This window comes from Phascolarctos cinereus, unplaced genomic scaffold (genome assembly GCF_003287225.1).
Source record: "Phascolarctos cinereus isolate Bilbo 61053 unplaced genomic scaffold, phaCin_HiC Scaffold_1;HRSCAF=81, whole genome shotgun sequence".
Lineage (NCBI taxonomy): Eukaryota > Metazoa > Chordata > Mammalia > Diprotodontia > Phascolarctidae > Phascolarctos > Phascolarctos cinereus.
The window spans coordinates 115388193-115404901 of NW_027555514.1; the positions used below are offsets into that span (position 1 = coordinate 115388193).

The 16709-nt window shown below is 48.8% G+C and overlaps 1 protein-coding gene across 1 annotated transcript in view; it reads left to right on the top strand.

Annotated features, from left to right (window-relative positions):
- KCP (kielin cysteine rich BMP regulator) overlaps positions 1-13538 on the top strand; it is a 31671-nt gene extending 18133 nt beyond the window's left edge. The window contains exons 19-34 of the mRNA XM_021002252.2: positions 1-86; positions 853-943; positions 1062-1144; positions 1663-1756; positions 2258-2431; positions 3025-3107; positions 3215-3335; positions 3489-3568; positions 5244-5343; positions 6864-7006; positions 7697-7869; positions 7981-8092; positions 8227-8328; positions 9009-9173; positions 11907-12213; positions 12915-13538. Coding sequence (XP_020857911.2) covers positions 1-86; positions 853-943; positions 1062-1144; positions 1663-1756; positions 2258-2431; positions 3025-3107; positions 3215-3335; positions 3489-3568; positions 5244-5343; positions 6864-7006; positions 7697-7869; positions 7981-8092; positions 8227-8328; positions 9009-9173; positions 11907-12213; positions 12915-13171 — 2171 coding nt within the window. The 3' untranslated portion in view covers positions 13172-13538. The remainder of the gene's footprint in view (positions 87-852; positions 944-1061; positions 1145-1662; positions 1757-2257; positions 2432-3024; positions 3108-3214; positions 3336-3488; positions 3569-5243; positions 5344-6863; positions 7007-7696; positions 7870-7980; positions 8093-8226; positions 8329-9008; positions 9174-11906; positions 12214-12914) is intronic.
- The last annotated feature ends 3171 nt before the right edge of the window (positions 13539-16709 follow it).

Genomic DNA, 16709 nt, shown 5'->3' on the forward strand with positions numbered 1-16709 from the left:
GTTGCTTCTATAACGGGGTCACTGCAGCCCTAGGAGAAACCTTCCCAGACCCCACTGACTCCGCTTGCTCCTACTGTACCTGCCAAGTAAGTGCCACCAGGCTTAAGGGGCCACTCTTCACTTGGGACAAGTTGGGTGTCTCACTTCCCTTTCCAAGCAGACTTTTTTGAATAGGGGTAGGATCTTATGGCTTGAAGATCTCAGAGCAAGGAGAGGGGAGGGGCGTCCTCTGAGACACAGGAAGAGTTGGTACCTGCCTGGGGATACCCAGTGAAAAAGAGACAGGACCTATACATTGTCTCACCCATTAGATAGTAAGGCCACAAGGAGAGGGGATGTTTCTGCCTTTCTTAGAATCCTTTTGTTGTGCAGTCGTTTCAGTCCTGTCCAACTCTTTGTGACCCCATTTTGGGGTTTTCTTGGCAAAGATACTAGAGTGGTTTGCCATTTCCTAGTCCAACTCATTTTACAGATGAGGAAACTGAGGCAAACAGGGTTAAGTGACTTGTCCAGGGCCACACAACTAGTAAGTATCTGAGGCTGGATTCAAATTCAGGAAGATGAGTGTTCTTGATTCTAACATTGTGCTACCTATCTGCCCATGAGAATTCCCTAGCACTTAGCCTAGTGCCTGGTACATAATAAGCACTTAATAAGTGATTGTCTACTGATTAGAGCCTAGGTCTGGTGGCTGAGGGGAGGAAGATTGAGGATCAGAAGGTTCCCAGATAAAGACTCGATGTGGGGCTTGCACTATGGAGGAGAAGGGTTTCTCCGAGGTGGGAAGCTTCAGAAGATGGTGAATGGGCGGGCTTGAAGTTAAAGAACTGGGCCCTGTTCTTTCTCCCCCAGGAAGGCTCTGTGCAATGCCTAAAGAAGCCATGTCCACCAGCTCTCTGCTCTCACCCCACCCCAGGACCCTGTTCCTGCCCCAGCTGCCAAAGTGAGCTCTCTCTTCATCCCCCACTGCATACTCATTCTCTTTCCTGCTGGAAACAGAGGTAAGAGGGTATGGTTGAAGGCTGGGCCAGCTTTCAACCTAGCTTATTTCTGCCCCACAGGCTGCAGCTTTGAAGGCCACGAACACCAGGATGGAGCAAAGTTTGAAGGTCCAATGGGCAGCTGTGAGCGGTGTTACTGTCAGGTACCGTGACCTTTGGGCAGGCCCACTTTGGTTTGGAGAGTGAGGAGCCAAGCTATGATGGCATCCCAGTATCTGGGACAAATTCAGTTGTGTGTAGAAAGGATGGGATGGGGGGAGATAGCCTCCAAAGGCAGTCCCCAAGAGGGAAAGTCTAACTATGGGTGCAGTCATGGGGGGAGAAGAGACCACCTCTTTCCTTCCCCACCTTTTGTTAGCCCATGATCCTATTATCTCCTCTTCTCCCAGACCCCACCATCCTCTCCAACCCCTCTGGGGGCACAGGAACCGAGAGAACCTTGAAGTGTGGGAATAGTGGTCTTTGGACAACAAGGAGAAAATGTGCCCCCCTCATCATGTCTGGTGCCTGGGAAAGCCTTGGCTGCCCCACCCTAATCATAGTTCTCCTAAGGAGCTGACATGGTTCTATTTGATGAATTGGACAACCCCTATGCTCTTATTCCTCATCGAGATGAGGGATGGTGAGAAAAAGGGAGAGACTGATCTCTCATCTTCCATAGGCTGGGAATGTGTACTGTGAGAGGGTGCAATGCCCTTCACTACCCTGTGTCCTCCAAGTGACAGAGGCTGGAACCTGCTGCCCCCGCTGTAGAGGTACCAATTCCCACCCAAGGGATTTCCCCCATTTCCCCATACCTCAGTCTCTCCTTGCTTCCTGTTCCTAAACCCCTTGATTTTCCAGTTGCCCAAACTCCCTAACAATTAGATTGATCTGGAAGTGGGAATGGGGGGCTGGTTTCCTCCTTCTCACTTGAAGAGGTCTTTGAGCAAAGCTGGATTTCCTTTTTCAGGAGGAGGTTGGGCTTGGAGGGCAATTAAGTCCCTTTCAGTTCTTCCAGTGAGATGAGTCTTTGATCCTCAGACCCCTTCTTTCCCCTCAGGCCTCCTCTAGGGCCCCCCTTAGGCTGGGCAGCTTTTTCACCTTCAGGACCCTTTCCCAGTGAACACACAGATTCCCTCACAAATGCCTCCCTAAGCAGTAAGATCTCTGCCTCATCTCCCCTTCCTCCCTCAAACGCAGTGCCAATCTAAAGATGGAAGGAGCTGATTGGGGTCAGGCCCTCAGACTGCCCATCCCCTCACATTTTCCTGCAGGATGCCTGTCCCCAGAGGGGGAACACCCTGAGGGCAGCAGCTGGACCCCTCCAGATGCTCCCTGCTCCTCCTGCATGTGTCACCAGGGCATCATTACCTGCGCCCACATCCGCTGTGTCAGCTCCTGTGCCCATCCCCAGCAGGGGTCTACAGACTGCTGCCCATTCTGTGACGGTACATGAGGGTCAGGGTTAGGAGAAAATGGAGTGGCAAGGTTCAGTGAGGGTGGTGGCAGGGAGGCTTGCCGAGGTCTAGGACTCCTGCCTCCAAAGGCTGACATCCAGTCATCTTGACTTGTCTTGCCACTGAACTCTGATGACTCTGGAGGAGTGAGTGAGGCTGATTTTGCACAGTTCTGCCTCACTTAAACCCAATTCACTTGAAAGTTAAGATATCACCATCATTGGTCCTTTTTGAGAATGAAGTACAATCCAGGGGCTTCACCCAATTTTGGTTTGTTTTTTTTTTTTTTGGCTAGGCAATGGGGTTAAGTGACTTGCCCAGGGTCACACAGCTAGTAAGTGTTATGTGTCTGAGGCCGGATTTGAACTCTCCTCCTGAATCCAGGGCCAGCGCTGTATCCACTGTGCCACCTAGCTGCCCTGGCTTCACCCAATTTCTACCTTGTAGCTTGTCTCAGATTCCGTGCCTCACTTTCCCCTTCGTTCCCAGTTTCTGAGCTCGGTTAGGGGAAGATTAAAGGAAGGGATGCTTCTCAGGCAGTGCCCTGAGACAGGTAGACACTATTGATCTTTCCTTCATCCCAGATTGCGTACATGAGGGCCAGACATATAGGCCTGGGGAGAGTTTCCAGCCAGGCAGTGACCCCTGTGAGGTCTGCATCTGTGAGGTAGGGAAGCACCTGAGTGGGCCATGTGGGGTGGAATACATGTAGTTCAACATACCACGAGACTGACACAAGTGTAAATGTCCCCACGCCGCCCCATTTCCTTCTAGTTATCACCACAAGGCATCCCACGCCTACGTTGTTACCAGAGACACTGCCCCACCTTGGTGGGCTGTCCTCCCAGTCAGCTCCTGCCTCCTGGTCCCCAGAACTGCTGTCCAACATGTGCCCGTGAGTCCTGCAAGCTGGGAGGGGGGAGACCAAGATGGAAGGGTGAGGAGCGGAATGTGGGCTATGACATGTTCGGGGCTGCCATTTCCTGCTGGTTCAGTGGTGCAGAGGCCTTGGCCCCTAGCCCTAGCCTCTCTGTGTCTGTCTCCACAGAAGCCCTGAGTAACTGTACTGCTGAACTGCTGGGGAGGGAGCTGACCCCACCAGACCCCTGTTATACCTGTCAGTGTCAGGTGAGGTCCAAGCTCTGACACTCTCAGAGCTCGAGAGGGAAAGGGGCTCTTCTCTGGCCCAGCAGCTCCAACAGCATAGCTCCCTTCTTCCTGTCTTCCCTCTCTTCTGGAGACTGAGGGGTTGAAGAGGAGAAGCACTGGGTTTGGAATCAGATCATCTGGATTCAAATCCAGTCTCGGCTACTTACTACTTGTGTAACCACTCAGGGCCTTGGGCTCTACATCTCGTGGCAGAGAGGTATTGGACGGGATGGCCTCTCCGGCCACTTCCAGTTATGATCCTGCCATACCTCACCAGAGTTTTCTTGGAGAACTCTAGTTGTTGGGACAGCTAGGTGGCGTAGTGGATACAGCACCAGCTCTGAAGACAGGAGGACCTGATTTCAAATCCAGCCTCTTGACACTTACTAGCTGTGTGACCCTGGGCAAGTTACTTAACCCCAATTGCCTAAAAAGAAAAAGAAAAAAGAAAAAGGAAAAGAGAACTCTAGTTGTTCCCCTACTCATATAGATGTTGCTAAGTCTCCTGAGTTCTTCAAGGCCCCTTCTGTCCTTGGACACTGCCACCATCTTGGTACAGGCCTTTATCAGCTCACCTTGATTACTGAAGTAGCCTGCTGGTGGGTCTGCCTGGCCATCCTTCATTCAGCCACCAAAGTGATTTTCCTAAAGCATAGGAAACCTCCCTATTCATTAAACTCCAGTGGCTCCCTATCACCTCCAGGATGAAATACAAAATCCTCCACTTGGCATTTAAAGCCTTTCATAACCTGCCTATCCTTACCTTTCTAGTGTTCTTTTTTTTGGTCCCCTTTTTTTCCCCTATTTTATTTAAATTTTTCTTTTTAGGCAATTGGGGTAAGTAACTTGCTCAGGGTCACACAGCTAGTAAGTGTCAAGTGTTTGGTCTGAGGTCAGATTTGAACTCAGGTCCTCCTGACTTCAGGGCCGGTGCTCTATACACTGTACTACCTGGATGCCTCCTTTCTAGTGTTCTTAAACCCTGATCCTCTCCATATATTCCTTGTTCCAGACCAGCTGAGGGGCAGCTAGGTGGTTGGACAGAAACCCAGGCCTGGGGTCAGGAAGATTAGTTCAATTTGGCCTCAGATGCTTAATAGCTGTGTGGCCCTAGGCAAGTCACTTAATCTCTGTCTACCTTAGCTTCCATATCTTTAAGATGGGAATAATAGTAGCACCTACCACCTAGGGTTATTGTGAGGATCACAAACAAGATGCTCCATGTCTTTTCTTTTCTTTTTTTTTTTCATCTCTGTTTTTTTGGCTATCTCCCCACACCTGGAAAGCTCTCTCTCCTCAACTCTGGCTACTCACTCCTCTGGCTTCCTTTAAGTCCCAGCTAGGATCCCATCTTCTACAGGAAACCTTTCCCAATCCCACTCAATTCTAGTGCTTTCCTTCTGTTAATTACTTCCTATTTTTCCTGAATATGGCTTGTTGTACACATTTATTTGCTTGTAATCTCCTCCATTAGACTGTGAACTCCTTGAGGGCAGGGACTCTCTTTTGCCTCTTTCTGTAACCCCAAGTACTTTGCACAATGCTGTGCAGGTAGTTGGTGCTTGACAAGTCCCTTCTAAACTGGTTTCTTTCTCCACCCCACCCCCCTTGCCCTGAATCTCCATTTCTGCTGTCCATCCCTCGCTCCACCCAGGACCTGACTTGGCTCTGTATTCACCACACCTGCTCCCGGCTCAGCTGTCCTCTTGCCCAGCACCACACTGTCCCAGGGACCTGCTGCCCTACTTGCCGTGGTGAGTAACCAGCTCCCCACTCAAACTGCCCAGCTACCAAACCCTTGGCAGGATCGGTGAGTGGGCCATAGGGCCTGTGGGCAGTATAGAGTGCAGAAGACAGAGGAGGAAATCTCACCCCCTGACATTTGGTCAGAGTTTCAGAAGCCTGACCTGGGGTTGGGTGCCTTGAGGTGTGTCTGTGGAAGCTCAGAGCTCATAACTCTCCCAGGCCTAATGGGATTTTGCTCTCTCTCCCTGTAGGGAAGTGCCCCCCTTGCTTGGATGAAGAACTGTATACAGAAGAAAGAACACTAGATTTAAAGTCAGAGGCCCTTAGTCTGAAGCCCAGCTCAGCCATGTAATCAGTCAGCCAATGAACATTTATTTATTAAAACCTTTACACTCTTGGACAAATTCCATAGCCACTTCCAGGTCTCATGATCTTTATCTGTCAAATAAGAGGGTTGATTTTAGGTCCCTTCCACCTCTAAAGTAATGAGTTTTTGACTCTAGATCTCAAGGACCAAACCTTCTAAACTAATCTGGCCTCAGGCTTGATGATCAGAATCTCTGGGCTAATGATAATAATGAGTATTTTTCTAGTGCTTTCAGGTTTAAAAAGTGTTTTCCTTGCAAAAATAAATATTAGCTATTATTAATAAGGTACATGCAGCCTGCATTATTATCCCCATTTTACAGATGAGAAAACTGAGGCTGGGAGGTAAAGTGATTTACCCAAGTGCACAAAAGCAGTAAGTGGGAGAGCTAGGATTCCAAATCCAGTGAACTTCCCACTATACCATGCTGGCCATGAGAAGGGGACTACATATGGGAGGGGGGCAGAAGTTGAGGAGGGTCAGGGTCAGAGTTGTCTTGAAGGATCTCTTTGAGTGCCTAGGATGAAGTAAGGGTATGAGAACCATGAATCCAGGATTCACCTCTCAATGTCATGTTTTCATCTATATTGTTGTTATTCAGTCATTTCAGTCATATCTGACTCTTTGTGACCCGATTTTGGGGTTTTCTTGGCAAAGATGCTAGAGTGGTTTGCCTTTTCCTTCTCCAGGTCATTTTACAGACGAGGATTTGAGTGAGAACAAAAGACAAGGAACAACAACAGATATAATATGATAGATGTGATATGATAGATATCTAGAGAGAATTGAATGGGAATAGAAAGGAATACACCTTTTCCTCAGCAGTTCATGGTACTTTACAAAGACTGACCATATATTAGGACATAAAAGTGTTACAATTAAAAGCAGAAATATTAAAAGTATCCTTTTCAGATCACAACGCAATAAAAATTATATTCATAAGGAACTACAGAAACATAGATTAAAAATTAATTGGAGATTAAACAACCCAATCTTAAAGAATGAGGGTTAAAGAACAAATCATACAGTCAATAATTTCATTAAGAGAATGACAATTATGAGACAACATACGGAAACCTATGGGATACAGCAAAAGCAGTAATCAGCGGGTAATTTACATCTCTAATTGTTTTCTTCCTTCTTTCTTTTGTGTCTCCCCAGCCCCCAGCCCTTCCTGCTCCTATAAGGGCCATGTGGTGCCCTCCGGTGAGCACTGGGTGGTGGATGAATGCACCAGCTGCTCCTGTGTGGCAGGCACCGTGCAGTGCCATAGTCAGCACTGTTCTCTGGTTACCTGTGACCCTGTGAGTGCCCAGGAATCTCTAGGGCCTAGAGCAGGGGTGGGGAATCTGCAGCAAAGAAAACCAGAACATTCTTTGAAGTTTGGATTCAGTCAAAGGGTGGAATTTGAAGACCTCAAGGTCGCAGCTTCTCCACCCCTGCTCCTGGCTAAGGATAGGAAATGTACTTACCCAGATAAACACAACCCTCCTAGGAGGCTTTCTGTGGGAAGCGCCCTAGGCGCTGGGGGTTTTGCCAAGGGATATAGACCTTGTGGATCTGGCCGAGCTGAGAGGGAGGGGTATGTATCAGCTCTTTGTAGGTGCCTGGGACATCAGAGGGGAGGAACTTCACAGAATCCACACAGGCTACCAAGACCACCCCTCCCTAGCTAGACAAATAACAGCCTGGGAGTCAGGAGTCTTTTAGAGATCCTGGGAGAGTCCTGGAAAGACTCTTAAGTTGACAAGTCCCATCCCAAAGAAGGGGTCTGGACCCAGGGACACAGTTCTGAAGCACCTGCTTGTGCGTTCTGGGAAGGGATAGTGCCTTCTATAAAGCGTTTCCTTGCTCTGGGTTAAAACCAAGAGATGGGGTTCTAGACCCCGCTCCCTTGACCGTATTCAGTGAGGATGGAGGACTAGACGCTGTGCAGGGTCCCTTCCAGCTCTCAAGTACTATGGTAGATTTATGATCTCTGTGGGTTGAGCTAGGAAGAAGCCCCCGTCCTGATTCCCGGGAACTGCTGTCCCCGCTGCCTCCCCCGCCCGGCTTCCTGCCTGGCCTTCGGGGACCCGCACTATCGCACCTTCGACGGCCGCCTGCTGCACTTCCAGGGCTCCTGCAGCTACGTACTGACCAAAGACTGCCAGGGGGGAGACTTCAGGTGGGTCCCTGGTTAATTCCTACCCCGTCTCCCATGCCCAAGGTCGGAGTTCCCTCCTCCCTCCACCGGGCTCAGTCCCCTGGCAGCCTTAGAATCCCCTTGTACCTACAGCATTCATGTGACCAACGATGACCGCGGCCGGAGGGGTGTGAGCTGGACCAAGGAGGTGACCGTGCTGCTCGGAGACGCCGTCATTCGGCTTCTGCAGGACCGAGTGGTCATGGTAAGGGGCGGGGTTCTGTCAAGGGGCAGGGGCTCCCGAGGTCCAGCCTAGTGTGGCAAAGGACAGAGGAGGGAGGGAAGTGAACATTCCACAGGTACCCACGGTCGCTGTGATGCTTGTCCCAACTACCCCAGGTGGATGGACGCCCTGTATCCCTGCCCTTCTTGAAGGAGCCCCAACTCTACGTGGAGTTGAGAGGAGGCACCGTGTTCCTGCATGCCCAGCTGGGACTTAAGGTTGGGACAAGGGGACTAGACTAGGTCAAGGAGGGACCGAGTCTGGAGGGATGGTGGTGCTCGGGACCAGGGGTGGGGAGGGCGCAGTAGCCTCGGAGAAAGCGGGCGTTTAGTTCCAAGATTCGTGTTCCCTTCATCCCTTTCACCTCCACCCACCAACATGCATATAGATATACATGCCTAAGTTATGTAACCAAGGCACCTTCCTTCCTGTGCCTCAGTTTCCTCATCTGTAAAATGAAGGGTTGGACTACATGGCCTCTGAGGTTTCTTCCAGCTCTGGTTCTATAAGTAAAACTCTTTCCTTCGCCCTAAGTAATAGAGTAGGCGAAAGCATGATTAAATTTCCAGAAATGTGTAGAAAATGTGTTTGCATTTCTACAAATGTGTTTGCCTTTCACAGCCAGGACCCAGATTCAGGGACTATTTTAGCTGATGGCATTACATTCACGAGTTCAGACACGCTTCTTCTTTGGAATAGAAGCTTAAATAACACAACCTTATCCCTGCTATATGAATTTTTGCGTTGCTTTTCCCTATGGCAGTTGGCCTTTCCTGCTAATATTAACAAGAGTATTGTTTGATTTCATAAGATACCTGTAGAGTGCTTCCTCTCCAGGTCCCGGGGCTCCCTCTACCGTCCGCGGCCCATGGTTCTGCTCCCTCCCCTCTCCCCGCAGGTGCTGTGGAACGGGCAGTCCCAGGTGGAGGTCACCTTGCCAGGCTCATACCGAGGCCGGACCTGTGGACTCTGTGGGAACTTCAACGGCTTCACACAGGATGAGCTGCAGGGCCCCTCCGGACTGCTCCTGCCCTCGGAGGCTGCCTTTGGCAACAGCTGGCAGGTTAGAGCGCCTGGCTGCTGGGGAGGGGTGGGGGGTGGGGGTGGGGGTGGGGGGGTGGTTTGAGCACACAGGGCAAGCCCCTGAAGAGGCAACAGATCTAATGACAAGAGCATTGGGTAGAGTAAGAAGCAGCAAAACTCCATCCGGATCCCAGCGAGCTTACTTCTGTGCTGGCAAAGTGAAAAGGCTTCTCCCTCCTCCTGATGAGTTTTCAGGGACTGATTGGTCTTACAGGGATGTTTGGGAAGCATCTGTAGTGTCCAAATGAGACGTATCAATAACTATTGGGGGAGGGGGGAGTGGAACTGACCTGTGACTTTATCAGTATAGGGAGTTCCTGGTGAGAAACCTGTTGTTACAATTGATTAATTGATGATTGATTGATTGCCAGCAACTAGTCTTAGACAGCTGGGGACACAGAGATTATGGTGGCACAAACAGTATAAGTCAAAGGCAAGCCTTGAATACAGTCTTCCTGATTACTTCCTGTATCTGTTACATCATGCTAGTGAAAAATAACTTTAAAATATGTGTATATATGAAAAATATATATGTATATACATAACATACACATCTATTTTAAAGAGCACTGGCCTTGTCAGATTTGAGCTCAAATCCCATCTCCAACACTTACTAGCTATGGCCACATGCAAGTCTCTTGAACTTCCTGGGCTTCCATTTCCTCATTTGTAAAATGGGGGTAATAATCTCTGAACAGAGTTGTGGTGAGGAAAGAACTTTGAACATTAAAGTGCTGTGGAAATGAGTGGTTATGCAGGATGCAGACAAAACCAGGTAAAGCCTGCAGGAGGATAAAGGGGAGAGAGAAGAAGGGGTAGACGGATATGTGGCTCAGATCTAGCACACACAATGGGTGGGTCATTGACCCTTTCTCTTTGGTGTAAAGTCTCTGGAGTTTTCCTCTTTGCATTTGGAACTGGAGTCAGGAAGTTCTGGGTTCAAATGTGGCCTTAGAAACTTACTAGCTGTATGACCCTGGGCAAGTCATTTAACCTCTGTCTGCCTCAGTTTCCTTCTATGTAAAACCACTTACTTCCCAGGGTGGTTGTGACAATGAAATAAGCTGTTTGTAAAGCACTTTGCAGACCTTAAAGGGCTATATAAATACTGCCTATTATTGTTATTGTTATTATGCAATAGGCGTGGGAATAGGCTAAAGCAGCCTGAAAGAAAAAGCCTTGGACTACTATAAATTAGCTAAGTAATGTTCAACATTAAACGCCTACTAGGTTCTGGGCACCGTACTAGTCAACAAGTTATCAAACATTTATTAAGAATTGATTATGTCCCAGGCACTGTCCTAAGGGAATACAAATACTGGGAATACTGGGAATACAAATCCAAGGAGAAATAAAGACTACTAGACACTGGGGATGCAAAACTGAAGAGCAACCCAGCCCCTGCCCTCGGGGAGTTTATAATCTAATAGGCTAGATAGAATGTGCACACAAATAAGTTATGATATGTCCTACACTGTGAGGGGGTTGAAGTGAGGTGGAGACCAATGCTCTATGAAAATCTGAGGGGGCAAAGATCGCATTCGGCTGAAGAGCTCTGAGGAGGCTTTACAATGGAAGTGGCCCCTCAGAGGCTTAGAAAGAGTATTTCAATAGGCAGAAATGAGAAGGAAAGCATCCCAGGGATAGGGGGTGACTTTGTGACTGTCTGGTGGCCAGAGAGGGCGAGATAAGGGAATAAGCCAGTAGTCCAATTGGCTAGAACTTAAAGAATGTAAAAGATAGTAATGTGAAATGGTCTAGAAAGGTAGATTGGAGCAAGACTGCCCAGCCCTTCAAATTACAAGCTAGACAGTTTGTGTTTTATTCTGTAGATGCGAGGGAGCTATGGAAGGTTTTTTAACAGGGGAATGCCAATGCCAATGCAGTGCTGTGCATCAGTCTAGTTTGGACAATGGAGTCTGGAAGCAGGGAGATCCATTAAAAGGTTTTCAGGAGTGTATAGAGAGGAAGATGCAGATATGAGAGGGACTGTGAGAGTAAAATTGTCAAAATGTAATAGATGGGGGTGGAGGGGTAGGGGAGGTTGGGTGAGGGAGAGGGAGAAGTCTAAGGAGACTAAGGCTTCAAGCCTGGGAGACTGGATGCTGCTACCTTAAATGAAATAAGCTGGGAGGAGAGGCACATTTAGGGGGGAAGATAAGTTTAGTTTTGGAAATGCTGCATTTGAAATGTCAGTAAGATATCCACATGGAGATGCTGAGCAGGCAGTGGAAGACATGAGACTTGAACTCAAGATTTGCTGGTTGGATCGATAGAATCTGCAGCAATGCCTTGCTTGGATGGATGAGATCACTAAGGGGAAAATTGGAGAGAGAGAAAATGGGGCTGAGGACATAGCACTGAAGGACACCCACAATTGGTAGGTCAGAGGACAATGAACCAGAGAAGTTGCTTAACCCGAGTCTCAGTTTCCCTACATGTAAAATGGGGATAATTATATACATCTACCTGTCATGAAGCAATGTTTGGAAGACAAAGTGCAAAAGAACTTTGAAATACAAGGGTAGTGTGCAAATATCATAGGTATCGTTATGACCTTTTTGATTTTCAGTTCAACAAACATTTATTAAGAATCTGCTGTGTTCCACAGTATTCCTATGGTGCTAGGCATTAGGGATACAAAAATAATTCCTACCACCAAGGGGCTTCTCTTTCAGTGGATATGGTCATCTTCAGTATTTCCTTCTTCTAGATCCCAGAAGGGCCTGGGCTCAGCCACCCATGTGCCCCAGGCCGAGAAGTAGATCCATGCCGGCAAGCAGGATACCGAGCCCGGCGTGAGGCCAATGCCCGCTGTGCCATGCTGAAGTCATCAGCGTTCCAGCGCTGCCACAAGGCTGTGCCCCTTGAGCCCTTCTTTGCTGCTTGTGTCTATGATCTGTGTGCCTGTGGGACTGGTGCCTCTGCTGATGCCTGCCTTTGTGATGTCCTGGAGGCCTATGCTACCCACTGCCGCCAGGCAGGCATCACTCCCATCTGGCGGGGTCCCACACTCTGTGGTAAGACTGAGTGGAAGAGTGGGGATGTTTAGCTTGGAGAAGACAAAAGGTGGGGAGGGAGGGGGCAGGCCAAGGGAGAAAAGAGTTGTCTTCTACTATTTGAAGGGCTATCATGTGAAAAAAGGATCAGGTTTATTCTGCTTGGCCCCAGAGGGCAGAACTAATGGGTATTAGTTACAGAAGTCAATTTAGGTTCTGTGTGAGAACTTCCTGAAGTGGAATTGTCCCAGCTTAGAATGGGTTGCCTCTGGTAGTGTCCTATCAGCTAGTCTTCGGTAAGCGGCTGGTAGACCTGGTAAAACCAGGTATATTGTAGAGGCAACTCCTGAACAGGTACATTGGACTAGATCAATGCTGTCAAACTCCAGTAGAAACAGAGACGCTCCTTTAGTGGTACCTAAGTTTCCCTTCGGCTTCATATTGACTTAGAAAACCGCATCCTAATGTTATCTATGTTTTATTGTATTTTTATTTATTTTGTTAAGCATTTCCCAATTGCATTTTAATCTGGTTGCCATTTGGGAGTGTTGTTTCCCCTGAACTGGTCTTTGGGATCCCTTGCCCCATTGAGTTTCTATAATTCTAGAATGTTCTTGGAGGAAGCATCTGTTTAGAGTAGGTTGGATGAGGGGCAGGGAGGGGACAGGTAAGAATAAGTCCAGGCTTATCCCTGGCACTTAGAATGTCTGTTTTCCCTACAGTGGTGGGCTGTCCCCTGGACCGAGGCTTCATCTTTGACGAATGTGGCCCTCCTTGCCCCCAGACCTGCTACAACCGACATGTACCTCTGGGTGAACTAGCAGCCCACTGTATACGGCCTTGTGTCCCTGGCTGCCGATGCCCAGCAGGGCTGGTGGAGCATGAAGCTCACTGCATCTCTCCTGAGTCCTGCCCCCCTGTCCTGCTTACCACGGACCCGAGGCCCACCCCTGATGGACGCCTCCAGAATAAAACCTGAGTGTTGTCTGGGAGTGGGCCTCACATCCCCCAGACTAGGACTCACTAAGGATTGGGGGGCTCTGCTCCCAACTCCAGGTGCTCCCCACCTTGACATTTTTCCTCTGGAAACCCGCCTCTCACGGTCAGATAGCCCATCACCTTCCACACCAGCCCCAACCAGGTTCACCATCCATCTCCCTCCCTCAAGTGGCCCAGGCAATGGGGTCGCTCCCATGTGTGAGTTGTTGAACTGCTCATCTTGGCCTACGAAAATAAGGAGCTGGGGAATGAGGGGACAAGGACTGTGTGGCCAGTGCCCAAGTGAGCCCAAAGGGAGGCTCCCCACTGTAACCTGTGTTTGAACATTAAACGCTTCCCGGCCCATCTGTGCTGCTGCCAGCCCTCTCTCTTCCCAGAGGCCCCAGGGTTGCCTGGGATTGGGAGTGTGGAGAGGTCTAGGCCACCATCCCTCCCAGGCTACACAAAGTAGACACATTTTCCTGAAGGATGGCATCCCAGGTCCTAGAAATACCAAAAGGCAGAGAAGGATGTAACCTGGGAACGGCTGTGGCCCTTTCCTCATGCCTTAGCTCAGGTGTGGAACCTGCAGCCTCGAGGCCACATGTGGCCCTCTAGGTCCTCAAGTGTGGCCCTTTGACTGAATCCAAACTTCACAGAACAAATCCCCTTCATAAAAGGATTTGTTCTGTAAAACTTGGACTCAGTCAAAAGGCTGCACCCAGGGACCTAGAGGGCCACAGTTTCCTAGCTCTTTTCCTATGAGGAACATTGTGGTCTACTGGACTCCCCTGGTGCTGACAGAGATACTGAAGCTGAAATGGGAGGGACCAGAAGATGACTTAGCATCTTGATCCCCAGGCCTATGATGTACAGGTAAAGGTGGAATGTGTAACAAATGCAAGGATCCAGCACTGAGCCTGTGGCCTTATTGACCTGAGAGGCAGTGTGAACGGTGCATAGAATATTAGACTTGTAGTCAAGAAGACCTGGGTTCAAATCCTGCCTCTAAAAGGAACTGTATGACTAGGTTAAGTCATGTAACCTTGCTTGTCTTTAGTTTCCAAATGGTAAAAGTGGAGTTTTCAGCTAGGTAGCCCCTAAGGGTCTTTCCAGCTCTAAATCTATGATTCTTTGGCCAGAAATCAGTGTTCCCAGTCAGAGTAACTGAATTGTGAAAGCAGAAAGGCAGCAACTGCTATTTCAGTTCAGTTTGACTCGACAATGTAGTAACTAGTAGCCCTAACAAAGGCATCTGCCTGCTCTTCTACCTGGATCTCTGCAGAGAGGAACAGCCAAGGTTTCTGGGCTTACGTCCTTCCTAAGCTAGACCTCATCTAAGACTGTAGAATTGAGTCTGCAGGAGACAGAACAGGAGGGCTCTGTGGAACCTTATTGTGGCTGAGTGGTATGACTCTGGGGAGTCTGGTGACCTTGGCTCCCCCTGGGTCCTTTATCACCACTGTGTGACTCTGATGGGTATGCCCTGGGGAGAGTGTCATTGTGTGGGCTGTGCTTTAGGCTGCCTGAAGTGTTGGTCCAAGTGACAGTGATTTTGTATCACCAGGCTAGTGACAGCTACATCCTTCACAATATCTTCTGAGGACTTCCTTCTCTATTCTCTCTGCTGTTAGAGGTCAAGGGACGCTTGCCCTACAACACTACATTCTCCTTTCAGAGCGAAGCTAAGGAACCCTGCCTTCAGCCTTTACATATTCCTTATGAAACTTCCCTGAGTCCTAATTCAAAGTAGAGGGTTTTCTTCCACACTAAAGTTCCTTCCGGACCTGGCCTGGCCATTCCTGATTGCCCCTGGGCCAGCCAGGAATGGGACCTCTGCCCATGGTCTTGTTTATGGGACATCTCAGCAGAATTTGGGATTCATCTCTGGGTTCTCCCTGGACCAGTCTCAGGTTCACTCACAGTAAATCAGGAAGCCTCCTGATGGCATGTCTGGCTTGTGGCAATTCGCCCACAAGGTTCTGTCATGTAATGTCTGGCCTGTCTTTTAATCACTTAGCTATATAGATAACTAACTTTGCCTTCCCCTACTGAAGGACAGACAAGAAATTACAGACAGGCAACTAGAACATTTCTGCTACCTCCAAAATCAGAACAATTTAACCCCATGCACAAGACAATCCTACACTTCCCAAAAGATTTTTTTTTCCAGTGGAATATCTCCCATACCTCCAGTTCTCTACCATAAGATTGCCAGGGGCACATATTCACTCCTGTCTCTGAATGCAAAGTTGTTGCTTGGCTATGGTAAGAGACAAGTAAGAGACAAGGGGGCTTGGCCTATTCTGAGCTACCTTTTGTTTGGAGGCCTTGTTTTATAGTTGTTTGGAGATGAATTTGGGAGAGTTCGGGTGAGTTCCTGCTTTACTCCACCATCTTTCCCCAGCTACCTTTTGGTGAGGAGGAATAATCAATACATCCAGCTCCTATGACACCAGGGGAAGGGGAGGGTACCGAGGTCCAGAGAACCCCACCAGCCTGCATTCCTGCCTCTAAGATGACCCCAGAGGCCTTTCCTCTGCTCCCCTTCCATTATTCTCAATAGTTTCTAGTCTGTGAAACCCTGGATTTGTAGAGGCCACAAAGGGAGTATAGAGAGGTTGAAGAAAGGGAGGAGAGAAAATCATCTGTGGTGGCTATGGTGTAGTAGGAGAAGAAGTAGATTTGGGGACATGGAAACTCAGGACCACCCTCCAGGGCTCCCCTGAATAAGAATCCCCTCTGCATCATTCCTAACAAGCAGTCACCTTGCCTTTCTTTTAAAAACCTCCAGTGAGATGCAGGGCCATAATTAGAAATTCTGGTGCCTTGGACGAGCAACGTGAAAGAAGTCCTCCAGTTACCTTCATGAGACAAATTCAGAGCAGGAGGTAGTGGACCTTAGTGAGACACTTCATGCATTAGGACACAAGGCTCACCTGGCCAGAAGAGGGTGCGGGGGAGGCGGCAGCCACTCTGTCACACAAGGCCCTGTGTGAGGACAGTCCTAAGTATACTCCCCAGGCTGCTCCTGAGGAGACAAGGCTGGGTCCCACCTGGTGCATGGCTGCCAGCAGATGAAACAAACTATCTGGTAGCTTCCTATTTTAATGATTTTCTTAGCAATGAGTAGAGTCAGTTATTTCTACCTGCTAGAGTACATTTGCTGTCAGTGCCATCTAAATTTCAGGGCCCTGGAGCAAAGTCCTGTCCCCATCCCCTCAACCCAGACCAAAACAGCAGCCCATTCCACTTTGGAGAGAGCTCCAGCTTTTAAGAAATGTTTCCTTGTCAGTCCTAAACCTGGCTCTTTACAACGTCTGCCCATTTCTCCTTCTTCCCACTCTTGCTCCTTGCTAGCTGGGTAATATTGGGCAAATCTTCCTACTCCTCTCCTACTTTTCTCATACGCAAAATGAAGGGGTTAGATTAGAAAGGAAATGATCTCTGAGCTTCCTTCTACACATACATAAACACATTTTTTCTGTCCTCCGAATTCTCCGGCAATTCTTTGTTTCCTTGACAACCACTGGCAAAGA